Source organism: Talaromyces rugulosus, chromosome IV (assembly GCF_013368755.1).
Source record: "Talaromyces rugulosus chromosome IV, complete sequence".
Taxonomy (NCBI): domain Eukaryota; kingdom Fungi; phylum Ascomycota; class Eurotiomycetes; order Eurotiales; family Trichocomaceae; genus Talaromyces; species Talaromyces rugulosus.
Window position 1 is genome coordinate 2,669,998 of NC_049564.1, and position 23,679 is coordinate 2,693,676.

Consider the following 23,679-nt stretch of genomic DNA (forward strand, 5'->3'; position numbering starts at 1 on the left):
CAGAAGCGGGCCCTAGTCTCCCGAGTCCCTATTGTTACCCAGACGGAAGCTGCTAGCTAGATGGCCCCTAAATGATTAGTAGCAGAGCCCTCAGAGTAGCGCTGCAAGATTGCCAGGGCACGCAATGGCCAAGCCGCGTACGCCTGTCAGGTTGTGACCCTCCGGGGCGGGCCAATCTCCAGTGCTGATCGACCGGTTGGTCCCAAACTCTGCCATCGGCCCCTGTACAAGGAGCTTGCAGCTATCGACACATGGCGACAAGCGTATGCAGGTAGGATTGGCTGAGACCAGTGTGTGACCTCCTTGGGGCTGGCAATTTTCCCCGATAGACCTTTGGCCTATTAGGAACGACGTTGGAACTTCCCGGATAGGTCAAGCGCCCATTTTTGTCTGGAGCGAGATTCCCTCGAGGATAATAATCTCAGAAAGCGATGCACAATAATAATGACAACAGGCGGATGTCAATGGAATGATGGCGCTCGGAGCAGTGTATTCCCATGTCCACGTTTCGCCCGCTAGCCCCATTATAACTGGCTTCTGAGAGCAGTCTAAGGAAAGTATGTTTCGTCCCCAGAACGCCTCGTGGGAGGCTCTGGCCCTAAGCAATCGAGATTAGTTAATAAGTATCTGTGTAGATCCGGGATTTGAGCGGCTAATCATACCTTCAGCGCTTTGTCTTCCCGTCTCACGAAGGTTTACTTAACGTTTCGAGAGAAGAAGGTTACTGGCGCACACTACTTCCGAGCCATGGAAGAGAGCGAGAGGACACAGTCCAGTAGAGAGGAATACCCAGCACAGGGCCTGCCTCTCGAAGTCAACCCCGCCAACTCGTCTGGAAAGGCGTCGGGGAAAGGCAAGAAGGGCGCTGCGGTGCCCCGAGGACCGAAGCGCAGGACTAAGACCGGGTGTCTGAGTAGGTGTTTCTTCCCCCGTCGACAGTGAGAGCACCGTTGACAGCCAGCCGCCAGCTTGTCGAAAGCGCCGTATCAAGTGCGGCGAGGAGAAACCGCGATGCAACAACTGCATCAAAGCGAAGCGAGAATGCGAGGGCTACACGCAGCGGGTGATTTTCAAGAACGCTCTGGGGCCATTCGGCGGCGCCTTCCTCGCGGACGCACAGTCGCCCGCGATCCCAGCGCCGCTCCTTCCCCAGCAGCAACACCATCTCCAGTATCTTCAGCCAGGACAACCAACTGCTGGACAACCTGGCAACTCTCAGCATCGACTGCTCGCCCCCAGGCTCTCGCAGGCGCCGTCCACTTCGCTGCTGCCGGCCCATGGAACGCCCCAGCTGGCCTACTATTCTCAAGCTCATGAGCCACAGTCAAGCCAAGCCTTTCGTGCTACTGCAGACGACCGTAGAGAACACTTTCAGACAGGGTCTGGCGAAGAGCAAACAGCTCCTCACCTCTCTCCTGAGACCGAATTCCGGTCGCATTACCACTTCAGCAGTCACGACGCACTGCATGAGACTTTGGAGGATGGCGAGTTTCCGGCATATCCTGTCGAGGGCAGTCAGTCAGATGAGCTGGCCAGCTACCCCTTCCAGGTAATAGAACAATGCACAAGCCAGACTGAGCATCCGACTGATAAAGTGCCACTACAGGACGGACTCTCTTCATGGGATGCCGGAGTGGAAGGTAAGCTCTGGCTTAGTAGTCACCTCCTAGATGGCTTAGCGAGTGACCTGGCTGATCAATGGTCGCTGTGCCTTGATACGAGTAGCAGTTGGCTCTTACCCTGCACCACAGACGTCCTCGCAGGTGGTGTATTATGAGGAAGAAGAAAACGACTATTACGACGTTGATTCCGACGACGATATGCAAGAAGCGACGGAGGAGGAAGGTTTCAACCAGATGAGCCTCATTATAGCCTCTGCCCGGCAAAGTGACACTACAATGCGCTCATACAACACCTTCCTCAACGAACCCAACATACTCGCGTCCTATCGGCCCTCTATGGGATCATCTCCTCTTAATAATCCCAAAACAGCACGAATCTGGGTTCATTTTGTACATGCTACAGGCCCCTCCTTGTCAATATGGGAACGACATACCACAAATTCGTCGGCTCTTTTCGGAGGCCCTGTCCCTCCATCACAGCAGGGACTATGGAATTATACGATGCCCCTGAAGGCTCTTGAACATCCAGCACTCCTCCAAGGTATTTTGGCTATCAGCAGTCTGCACATTGCGAAGCTACAAAAAACCCATTTGACCATTGCTTACAAGCATTACCAGTATGCTTTGCGGAAGGTGTCCAAGGCGGTAGGTTTGTCACAGAGACGAAAGCAGGCTGCCACCCTCGCCGCCACTCTTTTGCTCTGTTTTTACGAAGTCATTGCGGCTGAGCACGCCAAATGGGATAGTCACATCGCCGGCGCTGCTCAGCTCCTCAAAGAAATTGATTTTCCCAGGGTGACAAGAGATCTCCGGGCTCAGCGCCGGAGTATCAGACAACAAAGGATGGAATGGAGCCAATACAATAGCTTCCCCTCATACCAGTATGCCGACAGCTATTCTGAAGAGGACCCGTTTGCAGAGAAGGAATCGGAGATAGACACGACTGTTCTCTCAACAATCGCTGGCAAAGTGGTTGACTACGATTTCATGGGATACGTTGAATATGAGGACTCCTTGCCATCGACGAGAATGAAAAATTTCTCACGAAAGGATATTGAAACATTCAGAATTCAATGTGACCTGTATTGGTGGTATTGCAAACATGATCTCACTCAGAGCATGATCAGTGGCAACAAACTCTAGTGACTAACCCCCCACGCCATCAAACAATTACCGTGGTTCGGATGCTGATAGATTCCTTTGCTAGTACTCCATACGATCGCTGGACTCAATGCCCACCCCGCGCCGCACTTGGAAGGCCAGATGCTGTATATGGTAGTTTTGACCACTTGATACTACTCAAAGGCCGTATGGTAGACTTTGGATACCGGGATCGAAAGAGAAAAATTAAAAGCCTTGAAGCCACTGGGGGTGAATGGCGTCCGCATCAGGGCTTTTTCAAGTTTATGGGTCGCTTTGCAAGTAAACCTCCAGCCGGGGGTCCTGCGAAGAAACCCCATCCTGCTGCATCTAGCGAAAGAAAGACCAGCTCGCCGCACGAAGGTAGTCACTCGAGTCAGCCTTCATCCAAGGACAATTCACCTGGTACACATCCATCCTCAAGAGGTGGCTCGGGGCAACAGCCAATGTATGGTTTGGCTCCAACGAAAGGCCCCGGCGTTGCACCTGCTGCTTTCACAAGTGCGGCTGAATCTACGCCGTATTCAAAAATCCCAGAAGACGACTCAGATATAACACTACTCGAGGCTGAAAAGGAATGGGAAGAAATCCTGGCTGCTTACGATTTCTATGAAAAACAACTTGGAGATGCCTTTGCTCCGCTACCGGCTGGTAGTGCTCCTCCCATCAGCACCCCATTTGGGCCTGCCCTACAATATCGGTCCTACCTCATCGCAGTCCTTTGGGCGTTCTATTACACTGGGAGATTGATGCATTTTCGTCTCCACCCCTGCATGCCACCGGCCACAATGAAATCCGCAGCCGCAGCAGCTGGGACAACAGCTCAATATGCGCAGATCATCGGAAAGATCGTTGCGGGGATCTATTACCCACAACTGTACAACCAAAATGCGGGCAGTTTGAACCCAACACTAGGAGCAGCATTAATCCAGATTACCGTGCCGATATTTTTCGCAGGCGTTCAATATACCGACGCTGCCCAGCGAGGCTGGACCGTGGCCACGCTCCGCAATATTTCTCGACTTACTGGCTGGCAATCTGCCGATAAAATCGCAACTGGCTGTGAGTCGGCCTGGTACTTTACCGCCAAAGCAGGACAAGGGCCCCCTTATACGTCTGTGGAGCTCAGCAACAGGAGTGAATCCCTTGTAAGTAACACTCTTGATATTAGAGTGAATGATGATAGTTTCTAACCGAGTATCAACAGGCCGAAGAAAAACCCATCCCCGATCAGCACGCCGATGGACAGTCGCTTCCAAGTCTGAGCAACGACAGACGCTTTGTTACGGTGGCCGCCCCAACACGAAGTCGCTGGGCGATGGGAATTTTGGCGCTGGAGAGCGACCTTGTTGATCTCAATCTTGGTAATCCACAGTAGACATAGTGAATGGAAAGGACCAATTACTCTGTTTTTTCTCGTAAATATAAGCATAGATAATTGCATTTAGTAACAAGATGTATTTGGATTATGAAATGCTCTTCCTTTTAAGTGACTCTAATCGGACAATGCATCACAGCCGCCGAGGACTTTAATAGCCGCTGTTTACTCATTCGTGCAGCATCGCTCTCTCGAGCAAATGTGTCCTAATACATCCCCTCAAAGAAAAATATACGCACATTCAGTTATTTTTATCGCTATCTAAACCATGAATCCATACGAGGCGAACCCAGATCGCATCCCACCAACTGACTTGTATGCGGACGTACCGCTGTACGGACGGTATTTCCCCAAGCCAGACGACTTTCACGTTGATCTTCAGCATATCAACTCCAAAACCCCCGACGCAATACAGCATTGGGCTTTAGTGGTTACTCTCTGCCGCGATGTGTTTGCTCTGGGGGAAATCATTGTCAAATCAAGTCATCTTCATGATGAGTTAGAGAAGGACTATTCGTATGCGGATGCGAATGAGGTCCGCGCTATTGGGGTTGCTAAGGGTGTTTTTGAGGATATTAGATTTCCAGATATTTATTTTTCTGGAAAGGTATTTCTCTTCTTTTCTTATTCCAACTGCTTTATGTTTTTATTTATGCTAATGCTACTTCAGATCAATGGTCGTAATGTGCTTGTTCAAGAGAGACTGCCCGGCGTTACTATGGGCGTTGCATGGCCCTATCTCTCGCAAACCCAAAGGGAATCTTTCAAGGAGCAAACCCAAGATGTCCTCCGAAAGCTACGTAGCATCAAACCTAGCGATAACCACCAGGTTCGGTCTCACATTGTTCAAGACCCCAACATTCTCAGCAACGGCCGGCTCAACCCCGTCGAAGCCGAGATTCTATTCTCAGACAGCAATACTGATCCAGACTTGAGCTTTATGCATAACGATGTCACTCAGTCTAACATAATAGTCGACAAGGACAAGATTGTGGGGCTGATTGACTGGGAAATGGCAGGCTTCTTTGGCTGGAAGACGGCTGGCGAGGTACACCGGAAGATCAGAACACCGCAAAAAGAGCATTTTGTGGACGCTAATTTGAGTGAAGAGACTCTGCGGGATATGATGTTTTGGAATGATCTTTATGATGTGACAGAGGTTCGTGGATAGCAGTATTTTTTAGATTGTTCAACGTTGGCCTTTGGGTTATACTGTTTATTTTGGCCATTTAATTAAAATATTTAGATGTTGAATAGAAGTTGATGTTTTAATGCTTTATTCCTATCTATGTATATTATTAATTATCAATTGATGTTAATATTGTTGATAATAAGTTTATAATTGACTCTTGTTACATATATATATTTAATTATATTGCACGTTTACACATATTGACTTCAATCAATTGGTTATAAAGCTCTTATCAAACGTTTATACAGACTTACTGTAAGTTTATAGCCAATAGCTAGAGGCATTCTAATTAGGAATTCATTCTCCTGTCAATGGATTTGTTTGTGGCGATTTGTATACTGGATTACACAAAGCTAGTCCATAAACGGAATAGCCCCATTCTCTCGATCCTCGCGGATCGCCAAGCTCCTTATCGATGCTCGACCATCTCAACTTGCTCCTCAACTCCTTGCGACAGAACATGACTGCGGAAAATGCCAATTTGCATTGAATGCTCATATCCCGTGTCACACCTCTACACATCCTATAGCAAAGCCGATGACCGGGCGCTCGGCAAGGGCGTGCGCCTCACGCAATGTCCTCGTTGCAAACGGTTCGCCGATAAATACGTGGAACACGACAATGTCGTGCTGTTTATTGATTTGGTCCTGATCAAGCCTCAGGTAGGAGAATTCTTTTAGCCTTTTTTTTTTTTCAGTAGTGATTGTTGCTGACGGGAGAAGGTTTATCGCCATCTACTGTTCAATCGCCTGGGACGAGATGACAACAAATTTGATGTGAGTGTGGTGCTCGAAAAAAAAACAAGGTCGAGCAAAAGCTAATCAACTGATGCAGCGCTCAATCATCCGTCTAGGTGTCTTGTTGTTGCTGTTTGACGTGTACCTGACATGGGCACGAATCGAAAAGTCGTCTACCCTCTCGTCAACCGCCCTCTCGAACGCGCCGATTATCATCCAGTACCTCTTCTTCCTCACACTCAATGCGCTCGCAACGCTGTCTCATCATTTGGTTGTACGACTGGGGGCCTCGCTCATGCATCGGAAGTTGGATCCATCTCTCGAGCCTAGTGATGCTACGAATGACACCCCAACGACACCCGCTGCAACATCGTCTGGAGCGAATAATTTGAGTCGATCACCGTCTAGCCACGACATTCTACAAAGACCCCCTTCTCCGGCTCCTGGTAGCGGTGGCTTGCCTCCATCGTACTGGCCGCCTGATGGTGCACCGCCGCCGGGCCAGCCAGCGCCGTCGCGACGTGTATCAACTGCGTTTCTCCAGGTGCAACCGCTTCTACCTCCGCCGCCTCCGAGTGCAAATGCCGTCAGCACTGCACTGTTTGTCAGTAGTTGCCCCAAACTGTTTCCGATACTTTTGGTCATATGGGGATCCAAGGAGATTCCCGATGAAGGTAGTAGCTCTGCCACAGACAGCCCTGTTGCTACGATGGTCCACGAAGCTGTCAAAACGGCCACATCATCTATCCTATCGCAGGCAACTACCTCTGCAGCATCACTGGTGTCAGGTGGTAGGAACGAAGCGATTTCAAACCCGGCCGACACCATGCCTTTTATGGAACAGCTTGCGTCGTTGCCTACTTTTATATCGACGTGTGATCTTCATTCTCTGCTGTCGTTTTTCTCATTGGGTGCAGCCAATACCCACTGGGTGTTGTTGAACAATATCGAGGCTCTCTACATTCTTTTGAACTGTGGATACTTGCGTGCTGTCGCACTCGCTGTTGCGGGACAGCTGGCGCGGTGGGCTGTCGAGACGACGATTCTGGGTCTTTTTGGGATTCGCTGATATTGATCTGTCATGGTTTGAGTAGACTTGTAATTTTTGTGTGTAATAAATAGATAATTCGAATGATACCCCTGCGAATAGCTATTTGGTTCATTGTTTACTGCCTAAAATAAGAATGTGCATATTGGTAATGTTTCAGATAATGCTATTGAATATCTAAGCGCCGACCTGGTTGTTTAGGTTTAGCTTGTCGATAGATGTGAGGAAGTGCAATGGCTGACTGGATGTAGACCGTCAATCTAAAAATAAATACTCTATCGACACGCTGTTAGCTGCAACTACTGGCTGATACAGACGCAGCGAGTGCGCCGCCATATATTGACTGGCTAAGGGACCTTTGCTATTTTTGTGCAGCAGTCAACAGAAGATATCCACCCTGGAGCTCGAGGGAGTTTGGTCTGTTAGTGTTAGTAAATTTCTTGCTGTGTAAGCTACAGCGTCATCGGATATCCAAGATAGTCGGTAGGCTGACAGGTTGTCAAACTGCTATAAGAATAAAAGGTTCGTCAAAAGCCTTGGTCATGGAGAATACTCTCTGTTTTCCCAGAGAAGGTCCGGTCTAGGAGCAGTTGATTGTACCGTTGACAATATTGCCACAATCTGATTTCACTAACCCGAACAGACCACGATCGACTTGCTGAAACAAACGAAAACTTCCGGCGTTTATCGTCCTAATGCATACAAAACTAGTGTGAACAGTAGTAGAATGTCTCGATAGGCTGATCGCTGAAACTCGAGTCGGTGGCACGGTCAAGGCTCCGTCGATGCGAGCCAGTCGATTTGGCGCTGGGGTCTCGTTTGGCCATAGTATGATAATGCATGCTGTGCTGTTGGACAACTCAGCCACGATCTAGGCGCTTTTTTTTTTGGACACTTGTTTGCTGTTCCTGCGTCTGGTCACGGAAAGGGAACGGAGAGTTGAGGCTGTAGCCCCACCGGAGGGGAAAGTCAAGCGTCATCGTCACTTGATCTGCCCAACCGTCGCCGCGGCTGAAGAGCACGAAGCACGGCGTTTTCCCCTCTCCATCTCTGCCTCGGTGGCAAAATAAACAAAACACTGAACTGAACAGCTTGGTCGAGAATACTACATTAGAAGCACTTTGCAGCGCAGTTGTTATCGATATTTGTTGAATGCCCATCCGGTATATCGCATAAATATACTGCCTATTCATCATCGTCCTCCTACCCCGCCCTGTCAGCGGAGACGGTCATCCACGGTTCTCGCCCCGAGTCACACCCACGGTTGAGCTGATATCTGAACAATCGTGTGATTCCGCTTTATAAACCCCCGATGCCTCCATACGACGACGACGACGTGCGCTCCTCGACGGTGAGCTACGAGAGTGGCGGAGGGCGCTGGGATGCTGAGCGGTTTGCGCGAGAGCGTGATGAGCGCAGCTACCGTGGTCCGGCGCCTGCTGCAGTCAGGGAGCACTCGCGACCTCGTCGCCGTGACGATGAACGCTTCGAAGACCGTTTTGTTGAAGAGGAACGCCTGCCCGGCCCTTCTCGTCGTCGCAGAACCAGCCGTTTCGTCGAACAAGAAGACGATTTTTACGCCTCTCGTGGTACTGGGCCCCTCGTCCGCCATCGCCGCGAAGAATCGCCGCCGCCGAGACCGCCGCGTTTGATTAGGCGCCAGTCGTCGTTGGATACCTTTGACAGACAGCCTGCCCGGAGAATCGAAAAGGCGCCCCCGATTGTGGGTGTTCGCCAGAGCCATCGGAGACGAGCGTCGTCGGTGCGACGCTCCGAGAGAGACGACTACGAAGAAATCGACATCGCCGAGCCCGAGTTCTTCGGGGACGAGGAGTTTCGTCACTGGAACGACCGCGATATGCGTCGCCCCGTCCGAGAGGAGTTGGTGCAGGAGAGGATTATCGAGAAAGAGCGCACCTATCCTCGCAAGGGCAAAACAAGGATGCCGAAGCGCCTGGTGCATGCCCTTGCCGTTCAGCAGCTTGGGTATCCGTATACTGAAGAGGTATTTGCATGCTGTCCATTGCATTACGGTATGTCTCGGGGCTTACTCGCTAGCAGGATAAAGTCATTGTCATCCAAAGGGCTCTTTCAAAAGAGCTTATCGACCAAGTGGTGAGCCTAAGCCGGGAAATCAAGCTTCGGTCAGAAAGTGAGCATAAACCTTCTGCCGCGAATTCATGGCGATGCTGACCGTTATAGCCGTCACGTACCGGGCCTATGAATCCCCGTCACCATCGCCCAGGCGTGAGCGTGAATTCGTAGAACGTGTCGTCGTCGCCTCTCCCCCGAGAAGACACTCCGGGGCATATGTTGTGGAAAGATCCCCATCGTCCCACCGACAGCGAAGTCCATCCCGAGTCCGCATCGGGCGTTACCTAGAAGCCCCGGACATTGTAGAGGCACGGCCACGCTCAGTGTCTGTGACCTATCGTCGACCGGCGTCCCCCGCCGTGTTCGAGCGCCGTGGTGAATCTAGGGAAAGTCGGGGCCAAGTCGTCCTGGTTGAGCCTCGCCATAGCGAGCATGACGTCCGCGAAGAAATCCGCGCCCTAGAAGAAGAGAGGAGGATTCTTCAGATCGAGCGCCGGCCCGAACATGTCGGATCTGTGGATATTATCAACGACAAGATTGTGCACCGGAGCAACGGCGAGACGGACGAGACCGTGGAAATCAAGAAAGACCGCAAAGGTGAGAGATGATTAAAGTGAATTCTTCCATTTGTGTGACATTGCTGACCTAAATTGTAAATACAGCTCCCGACTCCCGGCTTCTCCGCGCGATGATGGCAACATTAACGTAAGGAGATGATCGACGAGTGTAAGATTGAATTGTGACGAGCTATCGAGGGATGGCGTATGGTGTTGTTTAAACTTGATTTGTACCATAGTGCTGGCACTCAGGACTGAAGGATGAAGGAAGGGATAATCTCGGTAGTATTTAATTTTACTAGTATTGTGCTATTCACGTGCCTGTGCATGCGATCTTGCCGTAGTCTGATACCCACGTGGACCTGTATCTGCAGCGTATTATTCAACAGATATTTGTCCATGCTTCTACAGAGTACGTACATTATTATACATTATGGACAAGAAGAACGGCCGTGCGTGCACAGCCACGGTTGCCTGAGGCAACAAAGTGTCAGCCGCAACTTGGCCTGTCTGTTTCCGAGCATGAAATGCGGGCGGCCGACGGGCTAGACTGGACTTCCACCTGCAACCATTTATATCATCTCCAGTTTTCCATACCTCCAATCCTATCCCGACTATTTGTTTTCGTTTCTAGATCCAAGATGGACAAAATTCAGGCTTTCGGAAAGACCTTCAAGTATGTTTCTCCTTATCTGTCGGATCCGCGGCGGCAGGCAATTGCTTTTGCTGTGCCCGCCTGTCATTCAGCAAAGCCATTCGAGTGCTGTTGATTATTGACTTGATGCTTACTTTCTTTTGTCTTGCAGCGCCCAGTTCACGCCTTTTGCGGCGCGGACGTCGCAGTTTGTTAAGGAGCAGCTCGGCACCGCCGATGAGAAGACGCAGCTCCCGGACGAGTACGTCGAGCTGGAGAAGCGAGTCGATGCCTTGAAGCAGGTCCACCAGAAGCTTCTGTCTGTTACGTGCGTGACAACACCATCCATACTCACCTAGAATCGCTCTTGCTAACTCACTACTGTTGGGTAGCTCCTCATATTCCAACGAAGCCTACGACTACCCACCCAACATCCGCGAATCGTTCAACGACCTTGGCCGCACGATCAGCGAGAAAGTGCAGCTCTTGTCGCACGCTTCGACTCCCGCTGAAGCCCAGGCTGCCTTGACTGCGCCGCCGTCTGCTAAGCCGCAACCCAAGACCTTCAACCATGCCATCGCCCGTGCCTCGCTCGCCGGATCGCAGCTGATCTCGCAGAGCACACCCGCCGAGGAGGACCCCCTGGCGTCTGCGCTGGAAAAGTACGCTTTGGCCCTTGAAAAAGTCGGCGAGGCCCGTTTGGCTCAGGACGCTCAGATCCAGTCGCGCTTTTTGGCGGGCTGGAATACTACTCTCAACACCAACTTGACGTTTGCGACCAAGGCCCGCCGCAACGTCGAGAACTCGCGTCTGACGCTCGACTCCATCAAGGCTAACAAGAAGGCTGCTGCGGGTGGTGACTTGGACAACCTGTCCGAGGATGCTCGCGCCGAGATTGAGCAGGCTGAGGATGAGTTTGTTGGACAGACTGAGGAGGCTGTCAGCGTGATGAAGAACGTACGTTTTTTTTTTCTATCCTATTTGGTATTTTTAACTAGAGACTAACCCATTTCCAGGTCCTGGACACCCCCGAGCCCCTGCGAAACCTGGCGGATTTGATTGCCGCCCAGCTCGAATATCACAAGCGGGCCTACGAGATCCTCTCCGAACTGGCCCCCGTCGTTGACGGACTGCAGGTCGAACAAGAGGTGAGTTCCCTACAATACTCTTCCTTGACGTTTTACTTTTTACTAACTAATAAGTCGTAGGCCAGCTACCGCAAGAGCCGTGAAGGCGCCTAAACACAATTGGGTGGTAGAATAACAAATGTATGTCGGCGAGTGTGATATCAATTTTGTTTTTATTTCCTTTTTTGTTGTGTTCCTATGTTTTATGTTTGTGATTCCCGGATCGTATGAATATCGTAAAGCAAATGATTCCGTGTAACTTGACTTTATATTTCCTAGTAATGTGTCGATCGAATTGGTAACCTCCGAAGCTGTGTGCAGCATGTCTCTATTATCTTAATAAACAATCATCCCTTAAGAATTAAAGATAAATACTTTATATATGTTGGTTCTGCTGGGTATTTCCTTTTTGGGAATAGTACTCCTGTGTAACCAATTGATGGGTCTAACATTCTTTCGGCCCAAAAGCCCCGGTGATTGATACATGTATGATTCAAGTTACTTTCCAGTCTCTACCTAGCCACCACCAAACATATGGTCAATAAGCAGTGGAATGCGCAATGTCCTTCGTGGCGAGTAAATTCTCCTGCAAGTTGTCGATTTTAGTCTGGAAGCGTTTATAACAATCCGGCCCAAGTGGCAATCGAAGCAAATCCTGTTTCCCAGACCCCATGCCAACACCGTCCACAACTTCAAGGATCCTCGCGGCACATTTGACGGCATCGCCCGGTTGAGATCCTGTGTTCGATTTGAAAAGCTGGAGAGTCTTGTCGAGGGGTGTGCCGGTATAGCCTTTGTTCATGCCAGCGGCGGGCTCGACGTATGCAGACCAAAAGTTTGTTCGAAGTGAACCCGGTTCAACAATGAGTACTCGGATGTTAAATGGTGCTAGCTCTCTGGCTAGACTTTCAGACATCCCTGTACATGCTTTTTTTTAGTCGAGTTGTTTCACTTAAGAGGTCTTCAATAATATACACTCACCTTCAAGTGCAAACTTCGTACCAGCGTATATCGCACAAGTAGGCAACCCATCAATACCAGCACTGCTACTAATGTTGACGACAGTCCCAGACTTGCTCGCTCGCATAAAAGGCAGCACGCCCTTCAACACACGAACGGGGCCGTAGACATTCGTGCTGAATTGGGTTTCGATTTCCGACTCGCTCATATCCTCAATACTGCCTAGCAGCGAGTATCCGGCATTGTTGATAACGACATCAATAACGCCACCGGCTTCTTGAACTGCATCTTCTACTTTCTTTGCGGTGTCCGGGCTCGTCACATCAAGTTCAATCCAGTGGCCGCCAAGGCTGGAGATTTGAGGGTTGGCTTCGGCTGCTGTGATGATGTTACGAGCTGTGGCGATCACTTTGTGTCCCGCTTTAAGTGCTGCTTCGGCAAGTGCAGCTCCTAAACCAGATGATGCACCGGTGATAAGCCAGGTCTTGGGGGCGGTCATCTTGAAGTTGATCAGAATTGTGTGATGCAGTGCCGGAGAAGTTAGAATTCAGGGACGAGTATGCTTTTATATAGGTATGCCACCGGACCCCAAGCTTACATATGTATATCCCATGTTGTGGATAAATTTTATACAATCCCTGGGGAACTACTGCTATATGCAGAGCGGAGTTTACCTTTTAATACCGTTATGTCCGCCTGCAAGTTAACTAGCCTGATCCATAGTTCCAACAAATGCCCACCTTGACAAAAAAGGCACTGAGTACTGTAATGGCCTCGAACAACATGCCCTATCGGGTCAAGGCCGGATTCCCTAATTATTCAGAAGAGGCGCGCGACACAGATTTGTATAATCAATTAATATAGATCATTCGGCGTCAAAAAAGTAGTAGCACGATATAGGATTTCATGACGATGTCAGGGAAGCTTCTAAACCTTAGCTATTTTGAAGATGAATTGTAAATACTACCTGTTTTTATAAAAGAGGTTTGCATATATATGTATAGGCAGAACAGACGTGCGTTGCTGACCGCCTTCAGTTTCGGTTAGCGCAGGTTGATCTGCCAAGACTCGCCGCCCTGAACCATCAGAGCGTTGGACCTCAACTTACCTGGCCAGTCAGTCCTGGAGAACGACTTCTGCAAGTTTCGCAATCTTGGTTCGCATAGAATACCGCTCGATACTAGTCTCCGAACGCATCTAAACGGCGGGAAAGACGCCATCTTTTATTTTACGATTCCTCGAAGCTCAACGGCAAGCGGCAAGCAGCAGTCAGGCACAGGTGGTTTGACAGCTATAGCTAGCATAGCGGATACCAGCCATATTTCACGAGCATCCAACTTGCTGCTTAACCTAGGCGCCGGCATATCGGTTGAATTCTTCCGTCGCTAGTTGAACTTGCTCGTGTCGTCGCTACGTCGTGCTTGTTCCTGGTCACATATTGAACAAATTTGAAGGGATCGCAGAAACAATAAACCACAATGGCCAACGGGTGCGTATACTGTCTTGTCATTTTTGTCATTCTTTTCTTTTCTTTTTTCGGTGGTTTCTAGACAACAAACTAACGCAATCTATCGAAACTAGTTCGAGTATCATCATCGGCTTGGTCTTTGTCGTCCTTGCCAGTCTTTGCGCATGGTTCTTTTCGCCCAAGGGGGACACCCAGACGTATTCCTCCCTGTCGATTTCTCCTGGTCTAATAATAACAATGCTGACGGATTTGGTGGACAGTGTTTGGCGAAGCAGTCTCATTCTTGCGTTTTCAGCTTGCTATCTTATGTGGGGTGCGTATTTCATCATTTTGACTAGAGAAATAAACTGTGAGCTGACTTGCGGTGATAGCAATTACGTTACTGGCACAATGGCATCCTCTGATCGCCCCGAAGAGAGCGGATATACGCCCGGGAAGAGTGCCCGAGTAGAGCGACCTATTTTACGGGGTTTTTCGTGAAATGGGTGTGTACAGGTAGAATGGTTTAGTGCCGTGGACTTTTGTCGTATTGTTTTATATTGTTTTTTTGCAGCGTTTATCAATGAATGGGTGCATTCTGGCAGGTATGACATCTACAGCTTTACATCTTTGAGCTTCCGTTATATCAATTGCTCCGAGTCCGTTTCTAGATGTGGATTTTTTTAAAAAATTCTATATCTTCTGAATAACAAATCAGAACTGGCCACATTTCTTGTCACAACAACGTTGAAAGTATTCGCCATCCTTATCGACGGGGGGAGGCTTGTAGACAACGCTATTCTAATATTATTGACGCAAGACACCCACCTGATAGCGTGGGGCATTTTTATCGGTAATTACTGGACAAATTATTAGCACTGCGAACAGACTGAAAGCCATCCAACCCCTCCATGTGGACTCTTTATCCGGAGTTCACTCGGGGACCGGCTCGCTCGGGATTTTGCATCCTGCATTACTATCCATGATTCATTATTCAATGTGCAATTCTTTATTTTTATTTTTATTTTCAGGCAGCAATAATAATCTCTATAATATCCTCTGCAGGATCGGGGTCCCCGACAAGCCCTCTCGCCTACAATATACAATCCAGAGTTAGCACAGCCACAGATGGTGACCCCGCAGAGGCAGCTAGTTGTGGCTGACTCGTTACATACGCCAACCACAGCCACTAATTCCATCATTGCTGGAGCCAGATCTCGCAATAATAAAATAGTTCCCCGCTGTGGCAAAGTTCGTCCTTTTTTCTCCTCGCGACGATGTTACATGGATAATGGAGTCGAGGGCGTGGCGCCGTGTCACGCCGTGGTTGGACAATTCCTGGAATAGAAGCTCGAACCACTGGAGTTGTGGAGCATAACAACATGCGAGATAACGTGCTAATTGATCACATGCTGGATCGAGATCGATCATTGATCTTGTTGGGAGATCGTCGGTTCATCGAGGCGGCCAGGCCATCTTCCTTTCTCTTCCACCAACAGCCATGCGAGACCCTGCGTCATTTTCCGGGTCGCCATCCTCCAGCACGCCATTGATTTTTTGCGTGTTGCTAGCTTCAAACCTTGATGGTAATGAACTGAACAATGGGGAACGAGCTGGTTGCCCCTCTATTATTTGATGGGCTCGAGGGCATTTTTACCCCTCCTTCTTCCCATGCTCGGTTGAAGTATAAATACAGCTGTTCTGTCCTCTTTAGCAGGTCTTATTTCTACTCTCAATAATAAACCTCCATTACATTGATCAATTGTCCAAATTCAATCACCCCTTGTGATACCAAACCATCAATCACCATGAGCTACAACGACAACAACAACGACAGCTACGGCTCGAGCAACCAAGACTCGTACGGATCGTCCAACAAGGACTCGTATGGTTCCTCGAACACCAAGGACAGCTATGGCTCATCGGGCAACAACGACAGCTATGGTTCATCCAACAAGGATAGCTACGGTTCGTCCAACAAGGACAGCTATGGCTCATCTGGAAACAACGACAGCTATGGTTCGTCCAACAAGGACAGCTATGGCTCATCGGGCAACAACGACAGCTATGGTTCATCCAACAAGGATAGCTACGGTTCATCCAACAAGGATAGCTACGGTTCGTCCAACAAGGACAGCTATGGCTCATCTGGAAACAACGACAGCTATGGTTCGTCCAACAAGGACAGCTATGGCTCATCTGGCAACAATGACAGCTACGGCTCCTCGAAGAATGATTCATACGGCTCGTCTAACAACGACTCCCGTGGCTCATCCAACAAGGACTCCTATGGCTCATCGGGCAACACGGACAGCTACGGATCATCCAACAAGGACTCCTATGGCTCATCTGGCAACAACGACAGCTATGACTCGTCCAACAAGGACTCCTATGGTTCATCAGGCAATGATTCCCGCGGAGGAAATGACAGCTACGGATCGTCCAACAAGGACTCCTATGGCTCTTCAGGAAACGACTCTCGCGGAGGCAATGATAGCTATGGATCGTCCAACAAGGACTCCTACGGCTCATCGGGCAATGACTCCCGCGGAGGAAATGACAGCTACGGCTCTTCTGGAAACGACTCATACGGCAGCTCCCGCCGTGACAACTACTAAGCGTACTCTATCACATACGAGTCTCTTGGGCTGGGGGATATCAAGGTTTAATGAATATTTATATTGATGTATAGCTCCGAACAATGCCACATTCTATAGTTTCTATGTCATGAAGAATCTATGCGCAGCAAGTAACATTAAAAAAAAATCTTTAAACGTTCCGACTTCTATGCCTCTCTCTACTGTCCAAACGCCTTGACACGGTCCTCAATTGGCTTGAATGTCTTCTCGGACAGCTCACCAGTGGGAGTTCCAATGACCAACTGAGCCTTGAGCTTCCATGTCTTGGGCAACTTCCATTCTTCCTGCACCTTCTCGGTGAAAACGGGCGAGAATTGGAAGTGCTGCAGGCTGGCACCGAGACCTTCGGCTTTGAGGGCCGTCCAGACTGGTCGTTTCGTTAGTATTAAAAAGAAAAGAGAAATAGAAAAGGAGAGTAAATACCGGTAAATTGGTGCATGCCACTCGAGACATCAGAGAACTCATCGATCAGGGGAGCGGCACTGGCGTGCTGCAACTTCAAATTCTCCAAATCGGTGCTGTCTTCGAAGAAGAGGACCTGAACATTGACGTTAGTTAAGAACACCAAGAATATATGTACATATTTCTTGATATAATTTTAACATACCGATCCATAAGCACCCCTGAACGCAGCAAAACGCGGGGCCAACATGGTGTAAACGGCCTCGGGCATGGTCGCCTTGATGGCCGCATCAGCAAAATCCCAGACCTTCTTGTGCTCTTCCTTCAGGATGACCACAGCGCGCGCAGATTGCACATTGTATGAGCTGGGCACGTGGCGAACGGCCTTTTGCACGATCTCGATAATGCGTGCATCAGGGATGGGCGACGAATCGGAGAGAGCGTAGATGGTGCGGCGGGCCTCGACGAAGGCGAAGAAGGGATCGGATGCCATTTTTGATGCAAATATGTACGGTCAAATATATATATATATGTATGTATTTATGTACGTGAAGAATGAGACTGAGAAACAAAAAAAGATAAGGGGGGGATTTCGTTTTATTATTTATATACGCTAGTTCACACTGAATCCATACTTTGGAACGGCGTAGAAATGCTCGCGGGACATTGAGTCTCCGAAATTCCGGGAAAAAAACAACTTGTACCGTTGGAACTTGTACTATGGTTGTTTATAAATATAGACTAGCCAATTAGCTCCGCTGACATATGGGAATAGGCCTGTTTTTTGACGGTACGAAGGTTGTTGATGAGGGGTATATCTTGTTAGGGCTTAAGGGACGGACCCACCAGATGTTTTTTAAGCGGTTTGTCAGCGATGGCCGATTATTAGAAATACTCTGCTTGCTTTGATAGTTCGGTGATTGCTCAGCCTAAACAATGGCCGTGTGTTTTCTGATTGGGCGTTTTTTCTCTTCTCATTGCTAGCGCATTCACTTGTAGGAGGTAATTACTAGGCTAGATGGAATTTATTCCGATAATTATTCAGATCAATCACGGTCAAGTTGCAACTGGTAATTGAATCTTATGGTATCCACCGAAATTGCAACTGTTACACCCTAATAGAAAACATTTGAACGCCCAGCCATGCTAATAGAGAATCAAAAGCAGTGAAAAGACTATTCAGAGTCTTCCTCCACCTCGCTTTTACTCTTTCTCTTCTTCTTCTTTTTCTCTGAAGCCTCCTCTTCTCCCTCTTCTCCCTCTTCAGCGTGCTTCCTCTTCTTTTTCTTCTCTTTCTTCTCTTTCTTTTCCTTCTTCTCCTTCTTCTTCTCCTTGCGATCGGCATCTTCAACCGGTGGCACGAAATCCTTTTCTCGTTCCTTCATCTTTTCCTCTCTCTTCTCGCGTTGTTTTTCCTGTATCTCTTCCTTGCGCACACGCTCCTTGGCCTGTTTAGACAAAAAGTATTCGCCAGATTCCAATTCCTTGTCGATCTTGCTCTTTTCTTGCGCGGGCGGGAAAGGGGTGTAGTACTTGTTCGATTTGTCGGTAACCTTGTGCGGCACACGGCGTTTTGAAAGAGTGCGTTTCTTGAAGTTTGGAAGGAATCTGTCCCACGATTCCCCAGCCAGGGTCGGGTCCTTGGCAAGCTCACGCTTGATCATGAGTTCCTTGACGTGATAGATCGGGTGGATGTTGGCCATGCAGTCTTCCACGACGCGACGCAATTCCTTTAGTCCCTTGAACGGTCCCATGGCCGAGACGGTATTTCCTTGAACTAGAATGTAGGTGCTGGTCAAAAGCTCGAGAGCTTTTAGTGTAGACCCCGCGGGACCGAGAATCCGCTGTCGGCGTTTCACAAAACGTTCTTTGTTGTTTACCAAGTTGCGAATCTTGATGATGTCGCATGCGATATCATCATCCAAGATTTTGATCGCCTAGTTGATAACCACGTCAACACAGGCCCTCCAGAACAGTAGAAAACGAATAGTATAAAACTCACCTGCTGTGCCGGCACACTTCGTGCAAGCAGCTTGATTAGATCACGCGCTTTCAGAATAACCGCCGGGTCATATGTCTTTCTCGTAGTCTTGACTGTCATGCTCCCCTCTACCAAATCCAGAGTGCACGCGACGCCATGCTTCTCCAGCGCCCTCGTAATCATCGGCCATGCTTCTTTCAAGTAGACTTCACGATATTTCGGGAACAGAGTCATAAAAGAGGATTCTTCGGCAAATGATCCACTGACATTGTGTTCGGGTTTGAATTCTTCGATCTGCAACCACAAAAAAAAAGATTTCATCGCATTAGCCAAATGCTTTTCGAAACACTCGCAAAAGAACTTTTCTTCTTTTCTAAGCAGCTTACCTTCCATTTATCAATGTCATCCGTGTCCCACGGCTTGTCTCTCTTGTAAGTTGACGGCATCTTGGCTTGGCTGTTGAATTGTGAGTCGTGCAGGCGCAAAGTTGAGAGAAAGCCGATAAGAATTTATTTAGGGAAGGCGGAACTTTTTCTGCGCCAACCCGAAAGCGGTTAGAGTGATTCGCTGTTGCCTGAGGCAGTAACTCGCCGATATTTTTTCCTTTCATACTTGAAAAAAATACAATAAATTCGAGTATTTGGAGTTGTTTTTAATTTCGAATACACTGGTTGATAAAAGGAGATGCACGAAAGCGAGAGAAATATACATTATACGGTGGTGAACTCATATTAAATACCCAGCCGTCTCGACTCCTGTTTCCAATGTTGCATGCGTATATGAGCTATTAAAAAGCTAATTTATAAGCCGGGATTCGTTATGAGTTGCCGTTATGAAACCGAAAGTGTTTTTGTTGTGCTAGCATTTCAAAGAACCTGCCCTTGGCCCAGTCACGTATTCTAAGGGTACCTTGAAGGGTACAAAGCTGATCCTAGCCGGTTTAGTTTGGGAGAGGAGATAATTGCCAAGTGAATCGTATGCATTGTCTAACTTACCTAACAAATTTCACATCACAGCCCATTATAATGATGTGTCGGCGGCCGGTACATGTGAAAAAGAAGCAACCAGAGCCAAGGTGGACCATTGCCTTCCCGGTCAGTATCGGCGATCTTACCCCCTAAGAGCTCGGTCAGCTATCTGCCTGGTCAAGGGTGTTGGACTGACACCCACTGGAATGATGGTACGTATTGCATGAGTTCCCATGAGCAATTCCCTGGTGATGGGCGTTTCTGAAACGGCTGCCTGGCCATCGCGGGTCCATCAATTGAGTTCCGGATCAAAGGGTGATCTCCACAATGCGAAGTCGATCATCTCGACTTGGTCATCAATCGATATCCATCAACCATAAGCTTCGGGGTCGCCATATCGCTGGACGATGTTTAGACCATTCACAAAGGTCTAAAAGCAAACGTTAAGCTCCAGGGGTTGTTAGCACGATTACGCGACGCAACACAGCACAGCAGCACAGTGCTTTACTGATACACCTCGCTTCCGCACTCAGCTCACTGGCTTCTCAAGCGATCCCACCATCCAGACATTGTTTTTGATGATTCCCATACTCAAGGGTGTACTGGGGGTGGTTAATGGCCATTTCCAGCGAAAGGTATTAGGACGCAGATGTTCTTCATTTCTTTTATGTCCCGAGTCTCGCCCCTTTGCGACCTTAACTCTTAGAAGCATTGGGGTTGTCTGTCGCCTCTTTCATCAACGGGATTTCCGGAATGACGAATGACGCGCGGAAGGAATAGGATGTTATATGTGAGGCGATTCGCAAAAACGGTGGTTCCGATCTGGTCGACAGCTCGTTAGCCTCGATTTCCAAACTCCCAAAGGGGCATCGACGTCTTTTGGACACCGCGTGTTCCAACAACCACCGTGCGGGAAATCCGCGCCTTCCCCCCAACGCTGAAGTCAGGTGATACCGTTTCCTACGACGACAAACACCACCGACTTCAACTTCTATCATTCTTCTGAAAGGAGCATCGTGCATTATTGAATGAGGCATGTTAGAGTTCGTCTATTAGCACAAGTATCGTCATCCTTGCAATGTTAAAAGGCAGTTGAACATTGAGAAGCCATCGAATTGCATTCAAAAGGAGATTCGCTATGACTGTTTCGGGATTAACTAATGGTAAGCCATTCTTCTTGACCTTTTCCGGCCACATCTAAAACTGAAGCCATCATGGCTTTCGACCTATAGCAACATATCTATCGACATGAGTAAAGGTATCATTAGCGGGCCAAGAATACTTACAACGGAAAGTAGGCTTTCAGTCTCAAATCGTCTACTTCTGCTTGAGCCCGGGATATCAAATTGCGAAACTCGCCTTCAGGCATGTGAAGACGTTGAGTGAATGGGTATAGCGCAAGGGACTCCAAAAGCTGATGGACATTAGATCTGTTGGAGGCGCCGATCTGTTGCATGCGGGGATCTTTTCTGCCGATTAGCTCGATGCCCGTTCTCTTGACTTTTCAGCACGGCATACCGCTTGACCATGCAGATAATGGTAACTGGATCATGGTTGTATCGACCTCCACCAAGCCAGCCGATGTCATCAAACTTCCAAGTCTAGGCCCAACTCGCAGGTCTTTCAAGTCTTCCAGCGCCCTCATATAACGCCTGCTCCACTCTCTGAGAGCATGTTGGTCGGTTATGGATCCGTTGTCGGATTGGACATTATAGTTCAGCTCGACCATTTGAACCCATCCGCCACGTTTCGTCACTCTGGTACGCACGTATCGTCAGTTCGCATCTAGTGTGCCCATGAACGGCATCGGAAACGGAAATCGGGGCCTTACCGCACCAGGTCACGAACATAGGATGTCCAGCGAGTCCTATTTATTCCTGGAGCAACGAGCCTCGAGTGCACCAGGTCGAAGTATCGCGAGGGGAATGTGAAGGAGCGGTTCAAGTCGTCTATCTGAACGGGGAGTTGTCAGCAAGCTGTGTCATGTCATAAATCGTTATTCGTTTCAGGCGGGAGAGTCTGTTTGGCTGTCTATGGTTTGTACTTCGAACCTGACGCCTATGCTCGGACTTGGGGTCCTGAACCCAAGGGAGAAGGGTGGGCTTACTTGCACCCATAAATTTTCCGGTATATCAAGGGGCTGCATATGTGGCGAGATATCAACTGCAACGACCTGTATAGAGTTATGAGCGACAGTGGTCAGACGAGGTATGGAGAATGTCCACCTGAGTGCTGGGATGTCGCTCTGCAACTTCAACAGCCCAGTTTCCGGAACCGCAACCACAGTCTAGCACGCGTCGAGGATGACTTATTGGCGGAAATATAAGACGATTGTCGAATACTAGGTTGAAAACCTGTTGCTGGAGTTCGAGCCGATCTATTTCATCCTGAGAAGGTCAGCGGTTACACTCAGTCGAAGCCCCTCGGAAGCCGTACGTCGTCCACAGGGCAGAAATAAACGCGATTGTTAATCGAATACTCTTGAAATTCACGACCGTGAATAACAACAATCTCCTGAAAGGCGTCATCTAGGGACGTCGTCCCGACATCTGGGTTGCTGTAGTAGTGTCAGCTGGTTCGTTGTGGGCGTGAGGGAAAGGTCGCTTGATACTTCATCCTCCTCAGACTTCGCCCGGCAGAAACGACAAAATTTCGGAAATTGGCAAAATAATGTTTTCCGGGTGGCGACAGCAGTTGACAGTATTGTTATTTGGAAGCAAAACACAAACAAGTGACCGCCTGAACGCAGGATGGGAAGCGGAATTGCACATCTAGAATTACTGGGCGGCAGCCGAAAGAAGCCTGTGTATGCTTGATTTGTTGGCACTGGTATCGTCTAGCAGGCAGGCAACCGATTCCTGATTCCCGAAATGGGGCAAGGCACAGCAACCGGCCTTCTACAATAACCAACTGTACCAGCTATTTAGTGGTAAGGCGTCCTTACTCTGAAGCCAACTGGGACGGAACTCTTGTTCTGCTGAGTTTGGTGACCCCCCAGCGGCGTGGGAGCGAGAGTATCGTCTTAGCCTGGTTCTAAACAATGCTCTGATTTCATTCTCAGCCTTGCTAACGAAAGATACCTTGCTAAAGGAACCTATTGTTTTTACCTGAACAAAAAGCATTTGCGAAAAAAAAAAAATATCAAGAAAAAAAATCGCCTCAGACCAGCCCCAAATCTGTTATCCTCGTGAGAAAAGAGTTGACACTCCCCTACGAAGAAAATTTGTGGCCATCAGGTCGCATGTTTTGCCCCAAAAGTGGGCACACTACTAATCTTAAGACAATGCGCCGCCATTTGTGATTTGCAGCCGCACCATTTCCTCGTCACGAATGACAGTGATTCTTGATGCGACTGACGGCATTTGCTCTGTGGATCCAGATGGCTAAGTACGTACGGAGTACTGCACCATCAATCTAATGGAGGGCCCACGTTCCGCTCGTGCGACAATTAAACCAAGGAGATCATCCCAAAGTTGTAAACTTACAATCTCACCTACTGGTATCCACTTTACTGGGACTGTATGGCAGCGTGAGCTGCTGCTCGTGACATGATCACTATTTACCATTTTCGGCAACTGGCTGCATCCATTTCAACCGGTTGCTTCTGATTCACTGATATTGATAGTCAGTATGCAGAATAGGCCTGATGCATCCGCCTTGGCGCACCTTAGATTTTCGTCAGTCATAGTTGCGTATAATATTACATCCAGGAGTATGCCTTCGACCAAGATGTGCTGTCCAATATGTGACCGC

At 48.8% G+C, this 23,679-nt stretch overlaps 6 protein-coding genes across 6 annotated transcripts; 3 read left to right on the top strand and 3 right to left on the bottom strand.

Annotated features, from left to right (window-relative positions):
- Positions 1 to 669: 669 nt before the first annotated feature.
- On the top strand, positions 670 to 7,138 carry TRUGW13939_07732 (uncharacterized protein; the record flags this gene model as incomplete). The annotated part of the gene is made up of 11 exons (XM_035490870.1): positions 670 to 913; positions 969 to 1,640; positions 1,726 to 2,764; positions 2,830 to 3,910; positions 3,970 to 4,126; positions 4,434 to 4,747; positions 4,811 to 5,299; positions 5,559 to 5,587; positions 5,862 to 5,994; positions 6,055 to 6,108; positions 6,167 to 7,138. Coding segments are annotated over 11 exons (5,184 nt in total), but the record flags the coding sequence as incomplete, so codon positions are not given.
- A 1,291-nt stretch (positions 7,139 to 8,429) lies between these two features.
- On the top strand, positions 8,430 to 11,643 carry TRUGW13939_07733 (uncharacterized protein; the record flags this gene model as incomplete). Its single annotated transcript, XM_035490871.1, has 8 exons — positions 8,430 to 9,122; positions 9,179 to 9,269; positions 9,320 to 9,808; positions 9,874 to 9,916; positions 10,575 to 10,730; positions 10,795 to 11,359; positions 11,419 to 11,550; positions 11,611 to 11,643. The coding sequence occupies 8 exons, from the start codon at positions 8,430 to 8,432 to the stop codon at positions 11,641 to 11,643; spliced, it is 2,202 nt and encodes a 733-aa protein (XP_035346764.1).
- A 424-nt stretch (positions 11,644 to 12,067) lies between these two features.
- Positions 12,068 to 12,988, bottom strand: TRUGW13939_07734 (uncharacterized protein; the record flags this gene model as incomplete). The annotated part of the gene is made up of 2 exons (XM_035490872.1): positions 12,068 to 12,447; positions 12,511 to 12,988. The coding sequence occupies 2 exons, from the start codon at positions 12,986 to 12,988 to the stop codon at positions 12,068 to 12,070; spliced, it is 858 nt and encodes a 285-aa protein (XP_035346765.1).
- A 2,756-nt stretch (positions 12,989 to 15,744) lies between these two features.
- TRUGW13939_07735 (uncharacterized protein) lies at positions 15,745 to 16,554 on the top strand (the record flags this gene model as incomplete). Its single annotated transcript, XM_035490873.1, has 1 exon — positions 15,745 to 16,554. The coding sequence occupies one exon, from the start codon at positions 15,745 to 15,747 to the stop codon at positions 16,552 to 16,554; it is 810 nt and encodes a 269-aa protein (XP_035346766.1).
- Positions 16,555 to 16,733: 179 nt separating this feature from the next.
- On the bottom strand, positions 16,734 to 17,470 carry TRUGW13939_07736 (uncharacterized protein; the record flags this gene model as incomplete). Its single annotated transcript, XM_035490874.1, has 3 exons — positions 16,734 to 16,942; positions 16,999 to 17,113; positions 17,183 to 17,470. The coding sequence occupies 3 exons, from the start codon at positions 17,468 to 17,470 to the stop codon at positions 16,734 to 16,736; spliced, it is 612 nt and encodes a 203-aa protein (XP_035346767.1).
- Positions 17,471 to 18,152: 682 nt separating this feature from the next.
- TRUGW13939_07737 (uncharacterized protein) lies at positions 18,153 to 22,072 on the bottom strand (the record flags this gene model as incomplete). Its single annotated transcript, XM_035490875.1, has 7 exons — positions 18,153 to 18,914; positions 18,980 to 19,252; positions 19,345 to 19,414; positions 21,213 to 21,390; positions 21,445 to 21,683; positions 21,758 to 21,879; positions 22,034 to 22,072. The coding sequence occupies 7 exons, from the start codon at positions 22,070 to 22,072 to the stop codon at positions 18,153 to 18,155; spliced, it is 1,683 nt and encodes a 560-aa protein (XP_035346768.1).
- Positions 22,073 to 23,679: the final 1,607 nt, after the last annotated feature.